The sequence below is a fragment of the Protopterus annectens genome, chromosome 2.part1 (genome assembly GCF_019279795.1).
Source record: "Protopterus annectens isolate FY-2018-M chromosome 2.part1, PAN1.0, whole genome shotgun sequence".
In the NCBI taxonomy this organism is placed as follows: Eukaryota; Metazoa; Chordata; order Ceratodontiformes; family Protopteridae; genus Protopterus; species Protopterus annectens.
In genome coordinates, this window is record NC_056729.1 from 266,630,591 (window position 1) to 266,645,459 (window position 14,869).

The 14,869-nt window shown below is 36.8% G+C and overlaps 1 protein-coding gene across 4 annotated transcripts in view; it reads right to left on the reverse strand.

Annotated features, from left to right (window-relative positions):
- Nucleotides 1–328: 328 nt before the first annotated feature.
- The window catches only part of SLC9B2 (solute carrier family 9 member B2), a 504,139-nt gene continuing 489,598 nt past the window's right edge, over nucleotides 329–14,869 (reverse strand). For 3 of the 4 annotated variants that reach the window (XM_044062122.1, XM_044062121.1, XM_044062118.1), the window contains exon 13: nucleotides 3,583–3,775. In XM_044062122.1, coding sequence (XP_043918057.1) covers nucleotides 3,702–3,775 — 74 coding nt within the window. In that variant the 3' untranslated portion in view covers nucleotides 3,583–3,701. Of the gene's footprint in view, nucleotides 3,776–14,869 lie in introns of all 4 variants that reach the window. The other variant, XM_044062120.1, reaches the window with a different exon arrangement.

The following is a 14,869-nucleotide window of genomic DNA, read 5'->3' on the forward strand; positions in this document are numbered from 1 at the left end:
ATGTGATCCATTGCATACTCCTCTTTTCATGTGAGATAAAAAACGTTTTTCCAAAACAAATAGGTTAATTGCTTTAAGCCCTCTTGGTAGTCCTCATTTAGACTAGGCTCAGCCTCTCACTAAGAATAATACTTAATCACAAGCAGACCCACACAATCAATGGCCATATCTTAGAATCAAATGGATGACTGAAAGCATAATTATGCTTTATAAAGGACATGTTTACAAACACCATTCTTCTAATGTAATATCAGGATTACTGACTAGAGATGAAACATGCATACACTGTACAACATGATTTGTATTAAACTGTCTGAGAAACCACTGGTTTGAGATATTACAGTAATAAATTTATTACTACATACATTAAATAAGTACTACACAGATAAATGTCACATCTCATGAAACTTCCTTCTGTTTCAGCATCAGTACTGGCCATATTACACTAAGTTGCTCATAACATAAAACATATTCAGCATATCAAGTATTTAGGTATTTCATTTGTTAACATTTCTTTGTAAACCAGCAAAAAAGGCAGCTTTTTTGTATTTTTGAACAAATGTGCATAACCTTTAAATAAGAAAGGCTACCGGAGCAATGTGAGCACTAAAGATGTTCAGTATAAAAATCTGTTTAGAATGAATGACACTATCAAATGCATGATTTCTGAGGATAAAACTTTGTATTTGCCCCAATGACACATGTTTGACAACTGGCTCAGCTACTTGAGGGGAAGGCAAAGGGGAAGTGGGAACAGAGAGCTAACACTGACCTGCTCACCTTATGGAGAGGATTAAGACTTGCTTGCATCAGATGTATATAGTACCACAGCTGGAAAACTGCATGTATGTTGTCCATTTTCATTGTTCTTCAACTTCCCACCCACCAACCTGTAACCCTTTTCACAACTGATGTCTGGAAGAGCAAGAGTTTGTAAGGACACCACTGTTTAATGTTGAGCTCGAGATATGGCTTCTTCTGTCAGGAATATTACATTAGCACTTCCTACTTTATGTCAACCAACAAACAAGATCTGAAGTATGTTAGGGGTTGTTGAATTATGGGTAAGGGAGGAGCTTGAGAGTTTTTTTGCTGGCCACAAGCTAAAATAACATTCGAGTCAAATCCGAAATCCAACTCTTGAGGAAGAATGAAAATGGACAACACAGACGGAACGTTATGGTGAGTACATAACTTCTTTTTATATCGAAAATAAAAGAAATAGACACTCAGTACATTGAAAAAGGAAACAGATTGCCTTTTCCTATGCACTACTGAAGCCTGACCACATTCAAGTCATATCTGAGGGATCAGTGGCCCCTGCTCCACCTTAGTAATATCTCCTAATCCTAATGTGTATCTTAACTCAAAAAAAAAAAAAAAAAAAGCTCTTCCCATAACACTGCCATTACACAAAACAGCTTGGACACTCACCTGTGAGTGTATGCGTATACACACACACACACACACACACACACACACACATATATATATATATATATATATATATATATATATATATATATACACACACACATACAAAATCTAACCCCTAACCTAACCCTAAATGTTCACAATTGCCAATCACCCATATACTTACTCTACCCCCTTACCTAATAGTTACGCTCACACATTCACCTAGTGTACATCGCTCTTACCTATTTTGATGCAACAGATATCTGACAAAACATCTGTTCAACAAACTATATGCTTGACCAAGCAACCCTGCACTTCCAGTTACTGAACAAAGCAATGGTCGACCAAATACAAGGCACTCGTATGTATATATGTAGAGAGGGGGATGTGGAGGTCACAGCCCCCCAAACTAAGATTTTAGTCTAGTGGATTTGAATAGTTAGATTAGTTTGTTTTCTGTAAATTTGCAACTGATGAAATTGTCCTCAATGAAAGTTTTATCAATCACTTGCCATATAACCCTAATATGTAAATAGTCAGAATACATGGTTGAAAAAATATATCATGTACTTTAATAAACACACACACACACTCTTACATTGCTACCTTAGCGGAACAAAACATGTTAAATGTTCAGAATGTGATGCTTAACAGGTAGTAATGAAATTGAAGACCATAAAGAAATGACAGTATTTGTCAGTTTCACTCCATCTCCATTTAGAGTCAAAGTGACAAAGTCATCTTGGGCTACTTTCCAGTCCTAATGAAAACTTATTGCTGGCCCTCCCACACCCCCATTTGTAGCCCTCTACCACAGCAGGTAGAAAAGAGGCATAAAAGCAATTTGCAATCATTAATTTTCACTGTTTTCTCTAAAGAGAAACGCACATCTGGTAAGTCGTCTTACTGGCCACAATTTTGAATATTGAATCTCATATAGTCAAGCTTAGTAAGAATACTAATATCCTAGTTTCACAGGATTTAATAACAAAGCACTAAAACCTGACATTTTTTTTTCTGCTTCCTTTAAACAATACTGGTTTAACTTTTTTTTCAAGGAGTCAAATTTATCTACCTCCACTCCCTCAATCCCTTGTCTTCACAGGACCTGCCCGAAGGCTCCACTATCTTCAATCAATTGGCCCATTCATAACCTGGGGAGCATAACCAGCCCATTTGTTCCCTTTCTGGCATGAGTTGGGTGTTAGGGAGTGGGCCATCTTCAGGCAGTGTGAAGTGGCCTAGCCTCTGTCATGCAGCAATCCCTGCTGTGGCTCCCGTGAGTGCCATATTATGTTGCCAGTTTCACGACCATGTTCACCACAGGTAGTGTGTGTGCGCAGGGTAGGCTTGTACTTGTGGCTGCATCATCCACTGCTATTGCTAGGCATCATCCAAGCAGTAAGCCATAGTGGTTTCCCTTCCCCAAGGACAAAGGAACCAATGATCCTCTAAGCCAGAACCCCCCCCCCATGCTTGTTAATCAAACATTGGGGCTGGGTTGAGAGGACTGTTAATGTCATGACTGTGCAACCAAGGGGCTTGTGTGGTATAACTGAGGAACCAGGATAAAAACGCAAAAAAGAATCTAATATATTAAGATATATATATATATATATATATATATATATATATATATATATATAGTATTGTATTGTATTGTGGAAACAGTCTGGTATAAAAGAAACTTTGGGCACAGACATTTGAAAGCCCATTATGGAAAAGATAAATAAATAAAAACTGCAAAAAAAGTATGGAGGTGCTTTTATGAAATGCTGCAATATATTAACACACTCTTCTAGTAAAAATATGATTTACAAAATTGCGACAAAATACTCTTTTAGTACACAATGTCAATCTTAATTGCTAAGTCACCTGAGTTTTCTGCTTCAGTGTAAACTTAAATTTCCACACTTCCTCTACAACAAACTTTCTACAGTACTCTTTTTTTTTTGCAGTTATGCATTTCATATCCACAGAGCTTTTACAAGCAAATATCAGAAGAACCTTGTTGCCAGTGTCAGCTTCTTAACGATTTGGCAGCTCCCACGTAAAGTGCTTTCCTTCTGGTGAACTGGCAAGAATATATTCTACAGTTGTTTTACAGTTTTTCTGGTTCGCATCATTTATACATTACATGTGTTTTTTTAAGTGTTGTTCGAGTGTTGTGTTCACTGCAGACCAGGTAATTGCGATGTATTTGTACAAGACTTTCCGTTATCTCGTTCATCTGTACACAGAATTTCTCGTCTGATTTATTCTTGGAGTCGATCATAAACTGATAGTTAAAATCTGCTCTGCAGTACCTGTATTTTCTCTTGCTCCTGTTCATTTGTATCTCCTCTATCTTCTTCACCAACTGAAGTAAGAAAAAAGTCAAAAATCACTGGTAGAACAAAGCTATGTGCATGACACAAACAATACATTTTCAAAGTCATTTTAAACTAATGCTGCATTACACAAAATTCTCTTTAAGCCCTCCAACACCTCCCCATGTCAGTCCACACCAATTGAAAAATATATCACTGTTCTAGTAATCTCATATCACAGTCTCCAAATCTTTACATATGTAAATCAAACAATGGACACAGAGACAGTCTATAAAGTGTTTATGTCTCTCAACAGTGGAACCTTAAAACATGATTCTTACTTTTCTATATTCATCAGAAACCTAAAAAATATGTTGACTCCTCCTGCTGGATATGCGTTTGTACCATACATCTCAATCCATTTTCTCTATCATCACTCCCACTCCCTCTCCAACCCTTCCACCTATTACATCCAACTTGGCTATTTAATCATCCACACATCTCCTCTGCCTCTCACAATTACTTACCAATGGAATCCCCATTACTCCTATGCATACTGCACCTCCTCTCTCACTTTCCTCTCATTCTTTCTTCTCCCTCCACCTTACTTACTCATATCTCCAATCATTTGTGACTTCAACAGTCCTACTGCTATATATAATACTCAGTTTCCTCTTTCTTCATCATTTACCCCTCCTCTACTTTTTTATACTTGCATTACTCTCTCTCTCTTTATATATATATATATATATATATATATATATATATATATATATATATATATATCTGGATCTACTTTCAAATATCGAATCACCAGAATTCCGAATCTTAAAATATCGAGATTAGATTGTCAAACATGCAGTTACCTGAAATTCCAAAACACTGACACCCAAAATGTCAAAAAACACAAAACAAATCAATAATAATAATAATCACAATAATAATAATAAATAAATAGTAAATAAGTAACATAAACAAACTAAAAAAATAACGGTATCAGGGAAAAGAGACTTCGCTGACAATGTCTGCAAGGACAGAGGTGCTTTACAATTAAGGGAGTCAGACACAAGTTATATGCATTTGAAATGTTGCTTGGGATCACTACTGATTTACCTCAAATTATTTTATCTGTAAATGGGATTACTGATCATTTCCCAGCTGCTTTGTATCAGGTTTTGGGAGAGTCAAGTTTGACACTTTGTCAAGCAATTTAGCTTGTGAACAGGCCTGGGATAATTCTCTTGCCACATTGTGGTCAGTCAGGATTGCTGAGAATCTCAACACTGCTTGTAAATCATTGCTGTAGCAAACAGTTAACCTGAACTTAGTACGCTTTCCCCAACAGGACTGCCGGAAAATCATGGAGCAGCCTGACTTTGATTCCCTCCACATATACAAGCTGGCCTGGCAGTATTCCTTGTGCTGAAAATTCAGTTCTTTAAAATGATTTATCTTGGCCAGTTTATTGTTATTTTATTTTCAGTTTGTTAACTGGGTAAGTTGGCTGATTCACAGACCACTTTCAGCCAAGCCCCTTGCTAGTAGCAAAAGAAGATAGGAAAAGAATTTTAGAGTCAATGTAATAGCAAACTTAACACAGATAGCCATTAAAATATTCAGTGTTCATGTAACTGGTGATAACTTTTTTAACAGACATACATACGCATAACATTCATCACAGGTATATACAAAAAATACATATATTTTTACAGCATTAAACAGTAGATTCAAACTTACATTAACATGCGAAAGGCTGATTTATATACACAGAGAAATATGTAAAAGAGGATTTGGCTAAGTAATAGTGTGTAGCAATGGGCTGCAGTATGCAGCTAGGGTTTTTATTATATTTGTGTTAACCATTGTCACAGGTCAATGCTGTACACCAACAAGCACATTCTCTCACCTAAGAGACTGTTCTAGTTAATTTCAGAGCCTTTGACAGAGAAGCCCTGGCATAAAGAATCCCAGCTTCATCCTCCCTGCTCCAGGAAGTCTTACCAAGCAGACATGAGTCTACCTTCACCCATTCTTAGTCATCTAGCTTTGTCAGCAAAAGTTTAATTGTGCGTTTCTGTATCCTTAAAGTTTCAACCGTCACCTCTGCTTACTCCAATTTTGTTGTTAAGGACAATTTAATAATGAACTCAGTCTTAACATAAAAAGTCTGATTTTATATGCATGTTTAACTACTCATTTTAATGAAATGTCAGCACCTTCAATTTGCATATTTTAGCATTTTTTGGGGGGATGCTTACATTTTGACTTCTACATAGCTGCTGCTACGTTAGTCTGATAGCTGTGAAATTATTCTCTAGCACCTGTTTTACTCCATTCAGGGTTGTGGTGAAGCTAGAGCTGTATTCTGGCACTTGGTAAGGACACAGATAGCATATACAGTCTATCACAGAAAGCAAATCAAGGTACACATATACAACTATACAGAATATGGAGACATGCCAAGTCACCTATGGGTATCTGTCTGGGGTTTTTGTTGGAATCACAGCATCCACTGAAAACCTATGTGGACATGTAGAAATCACAGAGAAAGCACCTCAACTGGGAACTGAACTGGAGATCTAAGTGGCGTGAGGCAACAATGTTGACTACTGCCCCACTGTGCAATGGGAATTGCACAGCCAGAACATTCGGGCAGTATGTTTGCTATCACTTGGCGGTGGTCTTTAAGGTATTACCATCACATCAGGATTTCAGATGCACCTCTGGGTATTCTTTTGATGCTGGGTCAAGCACGAGCTATTCCTATCCTTCTTCTTTTGGCTTCAGTAGATAACTGTTAAACCCCCCAGTGAACTAAATGGCAAAATAAACAAGCACACACACAGTTCACTGGTAGCAAAACATAAGGAGTGGGGCATGTAAAACCTTAAGAAAATTCACTCTTTGGCCAAAGAATGTATAGACTAAGCTGCCCTCACAATTATGGCTAGCTCTAACTCTACACATTTTCCCCAAGTCCTAGTAAACGCAGTTTGATGTGCACATATATGATTCAATATGTGTTTGTGGTCATGCATTTTATTAATATATGATCCAGGAGTGAAACACAGAACAGGAAGAAAATTTAAAAGAAAAATATGGAGATTATCATTACTCAGAGAATGAACCATACAGTGTGAAGACCAAAATGATGTGGATATATATCTGTGCAATCAGTCTAATAAAATTTCATTCTTTTATTGGATAAAACAGTGGTAAGGCCACACTTGGGATACTGTGCATAGTTCTGAAGGCCCTAAAATGGCATCAAAGTGGTGAACACTGCAAAGAACTGAATATCCCTTAAAGAATATTGTAACAAATTCTTGCATCTGTAAATATGTATATGTATTTGTTTTTTTAGCATATCCATGTATTTGTAAATATGTTTTGTTCATTTCTTATGTGATCCTATTCACCCCGACTGTGCCTGCAAATGGTCCATAGAGATCAGTGCACTACCCCAGTAAGTAAAAATAGATACATTGATAAATATGGACTAAGGCTGTCTAAGGACTACTAACTCCATCTAATTCATCTAATTTTCTGACATAATTATTACTAGCTGCACTGCTTACAGGATGGTAAGCAGTGTATGGGGGAAGATTATAAAAGGTTGCAATCTGAGGTTATGCACCCTTTGGAGAGACATGTTAGAAGGCAATTCACTGACTCACCATATTATAATGGTTAGGTACAGGAAAACTTAGAAAGTAAAGATGCATGGGAATTAGAAAGACTGCTTGGCATCTGTAGGGAAGAAGATTCATATCAGGCTTAAAGATGTGTATTTTTACAAAGAGGATGCTAGAGCCATGGAAGGGGAAAAGGGAAGGAATGTCAGCTTGTTAGTTTAACAAGGAGATTTAAGGGAGCCTTGGTGGAGAATAGCAGCTGTGTATGGGACAGCTTATATGGCCTTTTCCCTGAATGTATCAAGGCCTGTAATACTTTCATTTCTAAAATAATGCACATCATTAGTATATCTCTCACTCTCTCAAGTGGTATGTTTTCCATAGCTGAAAGTGCATGCATATTGTTCCCAGAAAAAACATAAGTGGGTTGGAAATAACTAGCTTATGGACATATATTAAGACCATTTTTGGGAAGAAATGTGTAATTATTATTATTATTATTATTATTATTATTACTACTACTACTACTACTACTATTAACAAATGCCCAGTTCTCAAGAAGGACCAAACTGGGCATCCTATAAATAAGGGCTTACAAATCTGAGACCTTGTGGGAGGAGATATTGAACACCAAAGATAATGTATCTGAAAAGATGAAATTCAGATCCTCCAAATCAAAATATTAGTTTGGGAATACTGTTTAATTTTCAGGTTTCATATAGGTAAAGAGTTCTTGGGCAAACAGGCAGAACCCTTTTTAAGAACTTCTTGACACACAAATGCCTAAGATGGGTCAGAATCACCTTTAAGCTAACTGAAGTGGTGTATGTACCTCTCTGTCTTGATGAATAGTATCTGTTACTTAGCAGAATTAAGTCTAGCTGCTTCAGTCAGTTCCAAGAATTCTGCTAGAACTTCAAGCAGGACCAAGGTATCTAATAAAGCAGCCATACCATGATGAAGAGCTGGATGTCATCCCAGAAGAGCAAGACGCTGGCTTTTATTGCAATAAATTCCTTATAGTCAGACAACAAAGAACTTAAAACAACATCCTTCTTGGCCATCATGGGGAGACAGTGATGAGTTTTGGTAGCAAATACTGGATAACTGGGGTCAGAAACTCATCTGCTTCACTCTCTATGAAAAGTGTTTCTCCCACCATCCCGTATATGATTCCAAAAAAGCAGAGAACAATTCTAACACTCTCTCAGGAGAGTTAAAGATGAAGCCTGAGCTAAACTAATGTCTTTCGGCTTTTTCCGGTTAGGGGTTGCCACAGCGGAACTCCAGTCCGCTAATGATAGGCAGTGGGTTTTTACGGTGCCAAGGTGCCAGCCTGATGCCCAACCTTCAAAGAAGGCACACCCTTTCACACACGCACCTACCTGCATGTCTTTAAATGTCACTCGACCATGGGGAGGACATGTAGACTCCACACAGAAGGCACTCCAGTTGAGAATCGAACAGGAGAGCCTCTTGCTAGACTCCTTAATTCTAGTGATTGCTTTGCTAACTTAGAGATTCATAAGCCTCAAGGCTAAATGTTTTAGACAGGATGGAGATGACTCAGAAGTTTTTAATTGCAATTTTTTTGCCTTTATCCATTTCATAATCTATATTTTAATAAGTTTGTTTTGAAGTGTAGAAAGTAAATCCTTGTCATTTGTCTCTTCCCCCAACATTGCCCTTCTCTGTACCAAGAACAACTGCTTTTGAAGTTCTTTCTGTTATAAATAGGTGTGTTTTAACGTGGTCACTGCAAATTATCTAACAGTTGGTTTTAAATACCATTTTAAATCAGTTGTAATTTAAGTGTATATTTTGTTTCTATCATCATACATTTTTTCTTATTATTTTTTCTTTTTCTGGTTCTCTTTTTTTCCACTTTATTCAAAATGATGTGTAATAACAATACAAACTAATTATACAATTATATATATTTTTATAGATAGTTTTTAGTTTTTTTTAGGGTTCTTGTACACAGACCTGAAGAAGTCTAGGATGAAAGTGATCTTTGTAAACAATAGGTTATGAAAATGGAATATGATTTTTATAATTGATCTTTTACATGCAAAGTGTATATGTATATATTTATAAATATTTTTTGATTGCCAAATGGACTAAGGTTGATATATTTCCAGCCATGTAGTATATTGTCTTGGATAAAATCACAGACTTAATAATCTACTTAATAATCTAGTTAAATAAGAGATACCACATCATTATAAATTTTATTTAAAGTATATAAGGGTTATATTATTATGATTATTATGACAGCTACTAAGTAGGGTAGCACCAACTCGAATGTCACACTGATGGGGGAAGGGATGTGAATTTAACATGTGTACCAATAACACTTTGTTTTACAGCACAATAAACCACTCTCTTGCCTTATAAAAAGTATATATATATTTAGAAAGCTTGTGAGAAAACTATTACTCTGTTTTTGTTTTACTTGGATCACTTGTCTGTGTACTTAATAAAGGATTTTCGACTGGAAACAGACTGCCTGCCTTGCATGGATTACTTTCGAATACTTAGTAATGCTGTACAATTATATATTTTTATTATTTTATTATTATTTTTTTTGACTTAGGACGAGTTTAAGTTCGCTACTTATACTACTTTTGTCTGATCTGATTAATATACAGTGATTAACTAGAGATATATGGACTGAAAATCTTCCACTCAGAGAAGTTTCTTACACTGTTTTATTGAACTAGTAGTCTTTCAGATGAACGAAGTGAACTAAGGTTACTGTAGGGGGTGATGAGGTTTTTAAGTACGGGTGTATTATCTGGTTGGTAGAGGATCTTGTGTGCAACTATTAGTTGATTAGCCTGAAGTAGGTTAGTTAGGTTATTAGTAAGATGTTCCCACCTCTTCACTATGAAAGCTGAACTTGTATTACTATTAGTAAAAAAAATTAAGGGATTTGAACAGCTGCTGAAATTGTTTGCCCTGACAGAATTATAAATTTTAATTTCCAGTAGTAGAGATGCAAAGGAGCAACATAAGAGGTGTATGATCTGATAAAATCAGCAGGCCATATTCAAATCATAAAATAAAGTGCATATACTCTATAAATACCGGTATTTTATTGATTCTAGAGAATATACTAAACGGGTATGATAGATGTGTGTATATTGTAAGGGAAAGCAATAATGATGCATTTACATCTGACATTCCCAATGTTCAAAAATGCCCTGACAAGGATTTGCCAAGGGCTGGTATCAGACACCACTGGGGATCAGAACTGACCTCTGTCAGGTACAAACTGTGTTCCAGTCTCCTCCCCATATTACTATTCCCTCCTGGAAGCAGGTACTTTCCCTCACCATCTATGTCACTTTAGCTGCTTGAGTATCTGGAGGAGGTGGAGTAACAGGAGAGTAAAATGCTTCCCCTACAAATAACCTATGATCTAGAAGGCAGATATATAGGCTTTAGAGAGCTGGGTAAAGGTTCAAAAGTGTGTGTGTGTGTGTGTGTGTGTGTGTGTGTGTGTGTGTGTGTGTGTGTGTGTGTGTACCTACTTAAACACCCCGCTGTCCACCCCAGGGATATAACAAAAGGCTCTCCATTGGGTACTTCTCCAGAAGTTATTTATGTTCAGAACATTTAAGGTCTCCTACAGTATCATTATTCTGGGTCGAAACATTCTTATATGTCAGAATAAATTTCCTTTTACTGGTTTTTTGTATTATAAAAAAATAAAAACATTTACTTACCAAGATAATATATTTAATGATGCTGTGTTAAATCAAATCTTGATTCTTTAAGTGGCTTGTCAGTTAAGTAGACTTCTCTTCCATCCTGCATTCTTCTTGAAAATGCCCACAGATTAACTACCTGACATGCAAGTAAATGCTTTGTAAGGTAAGGGCTTATTTGCAGCACTTTACAGCCTAACTATCTTAAAAATAACTTGAACAGAAAACTTAAACCACAAAAGCTTTTCATACAAAAAAAACTTTAATAAAACTAAACTATTTACATATATCACTACCTCTACATACCAGAGCTCAACTATCATTTCTCAACACCTTAGCCCTGGCTAAAGATGATCACAAACTCATATCCTGTCTATTCTTTGACCTTTCTAAAGCTTTTGACACTCTCACACACTCTGCTACTTAGTAAACTTGTAGACCCAAACTTCTCCCCTGATACAGTTGCATGGTTCTCTAGCTATCTCTCTAATAGGCTGCAGTCAGTACAATGGGACTCAACATAATCTACTCCTCTCTCAGTAAGAATTGGTGTTCCCCAAGGTTCCATTCTTGGACCTCTACTCTTTAATATCTTCACCAACTCACTGCACTCCTCTTGTCCTCATTCTAACATTGTCCAATACGCAGATGACTCTACAGTCATAACTATTGCTAATTCCCCCTTGGAACTCCTCACAAATACCCAGACATCTTTCAACTCAGTAGAGACATGGGTCACTAATAGTCAGCTAATCCTCAACCCTAAGAAAACAAAATTACTGCTCTTTCTACCTAAATCTGCAAACCACATTAAACTTTCCTTCTCCATAAGGTCCCTAAACAATACTCCTATAGAAGTAGAAACTAGCACAAAACTCCTTGGCATTACCATTGACGATCAACTAACATTTGATCTTCACATTAAAAATTGCATCAAAAAAACCCACCAAAAGCTAGGACTACTGTACAGGAATAACAAATTCCTAACTAAAGAAGCTAGGATTTCTCTTACCTATTCCTACCTTCTACCATGCTTAACCTACTGTTCCCAAATACTCACAAATCTGAACTCCTCCCTACTTACCAAATCAGAATCAACCTACCACACAGTAGCTAGATTTGCAGCTCAACAAACATAAATCTCACCACTGTCTCTCCCTAAAATAATTGAAATGGCCCGAACTACCTCACCTGTTCCTACAATCTCAACTCCAAATCATACACTCCATCCTATATCAGCCTGATTTTTGCCCAAGTCTATCTTCTCTTATCTCTCACTACTCCCCTACCAGACTTCTCCGAAGCTCAACCCAAGACCTACTAAAAATCCATAAACCCAAGTCCAACACAGGGTGCAACTTATATAGCTACACTCCCTCTATTGCATGGAACAAACTCCCACTAAAAATAAGATCCCTGACTCACCCCTTTAAGCTAGCAACCAAAGACCACTTTAAAAAACACTGGTCCTGCCATTGTACTGACCCCTCCCTGATTATTACCTGCTTTTTATAGGTCAAACTAACTTCCTAAAACTTATCAATAACTACTTAATTCTATGCTTACTATGCTACCTCCAAAGCTTCTCCTATACTCTGCTCCTTGAAATTATTATGTAACCTTTTAAGTTTCTGCTAGTCTGCATACAAAACCTTATATTTACTCAACTCTCTTTTTAAACCAACACATACAACTTATTCTACTTTTTTAACATTCTCCTTTTTGTTTATAGTACTGTTTTATCTGTCAACAATATACATGCATGTAGCTTACATATTTTAACTACCAAAATTCTCTATTGCTATTTTTATTGAAATGTATCTGTATAGCTATTTTTATTGCATTGTAAATCTTTGGAGCTTTTCTCTCCGGGCCTCCGCTGAAAAAGGGCAATAGCTCAGCCAGACACTCCTGGTCAACAAATGTAAAATAAAAAAAAAAAATAAAAAAAATATCAGGAGTATGCTCCCATGGAGAGGGTGTAAAACTGTTAATAAGATAGCAATGCTGTGCTGTACCATCTTGGGACTCGCAGGACAATTTCGAACATATGTACTACTCACTCAATCACTCACTGACAGCACATTGTAAGTTTCACCATGCCCCCACCCCTCCACCAACATGTAAGATCCATTAGTTCTTATTTATCAAATTATAGGTATATCAATAGCTCAGCGATTATAGACTTAACTGATTACAGGAGATGTAATTTATTACCAAACACCCTTAATAGAAGCTTTCCTAGTTTATTTTCTATCTAATATCTATGAAGAGTTTTAGTTGCTGATCAAGCAGTTAAATAACCACTTGATTTAGGAAGGTCTGGGGCATGACCATTAGGTTCAAAGTCTTGGTAAAGAACAACATACAGTATGCCCTAATCTTCACTACAGATATTACATATCCATATCTCAAAGAGACCACCACAAACCACATGTCTCCAGGCCACTTACTGACAGAAAACTCCAGTTTGATAGCTGAAGACTGCTCCAACTTGTCTTTTGCCTCATCTGGTGAATGAAAGGTGTGGAGACCACCTGGAAGCCAAACTTTTAAGTCAGCTGGGTACAGCAATCTAAATATCCATTTGTTAAGATGGCAGATCTTAACATCTAGCTGAAAAGCCACACTTTGCAACCGCATCTCAGATGGATAATCATTGTCCACATAAATCCTATTATTCCAAAGACTGACAATTTTTCCAGGAAACCAGAAGTACAACAAAAAATGTTTCTTAAGAGAAAAGTTGGCACAATACACCAGTATTGGACAGCTTCTAGTACCTCAAATTGGGATGCATAAAACCCCAATGTGCCTTCTCTATCTGAAGTTCTAGAACTGGTATCTCAGTGCATTGTGCCAACAAGCATTAAATAAATTCTTAACAGTCAGCACCTTCTGTGAGATCAGGTATGCCTAAAAATCTCAGATTCTTCCTCCTGCTATGGTCTTCCATATCTATCAGTTTAACCTCAGTGTATTCCAGTCTAGCTTTCGCATGCTCCAACTTCTGCTTGTGTGTGGCAGTGTTGGTTGACATAGTAGAAAGCTGGTCTGAGTATTCCATCAGAGCTTCCTCCATGTCTTTTACTTTATCTGTCTGGGCTGGAGAGATTATCAATGTTTGATTCATTTTCTGAATGACCAACTTCAGAAGATAACATTTTTTGCCCAGGGCTTCCATTTCTCCCACAGAGAGAGGGGGGGGTAGTCTGTTTGCCTTGTTGGGAGCTCCAGCCACATATGGAAAGGCCTTAACTGAAATACTAGTATTTTTGCCCTTTTGTGGTGCACTTTTGGGGCATTAGCACTTTTTCTGGCTCCCCCAAAGTTAGTTACGTTGAGCTGTGATATCGTGATTACAGAATGAGTAAACCAAACAAGACTTCCAAACCCAGGTGTAAAATAAGACTAAAAATAAACAACCAAATATGCACATAAAAACATTTTATACAAAGTTTTTATCATAAGTGCTTTGGTCTCCCAAATGAGACTTCATCATATTTAAATAAAACAATATCAAACACACTAAATATTTTAATCTATGCAAGATTCATCATATTGTCTTATACTGGCATACATGGCATCCTCAGATACATTAGTGATGAATTTACTGCACATCAGCAAGTCAAATGGCATCAAAAATACATGGTACAGGGATATAATCTCTCCTGCAACATCAACAGACTGGTTTGGAGGAACAGGTATATCGCACAGAGGATACTGATGCTATGAAACAGACTCCCCATCCACCTAAAACAAAGTTCATAGGTTCATAGGATGATATTAGGCTATT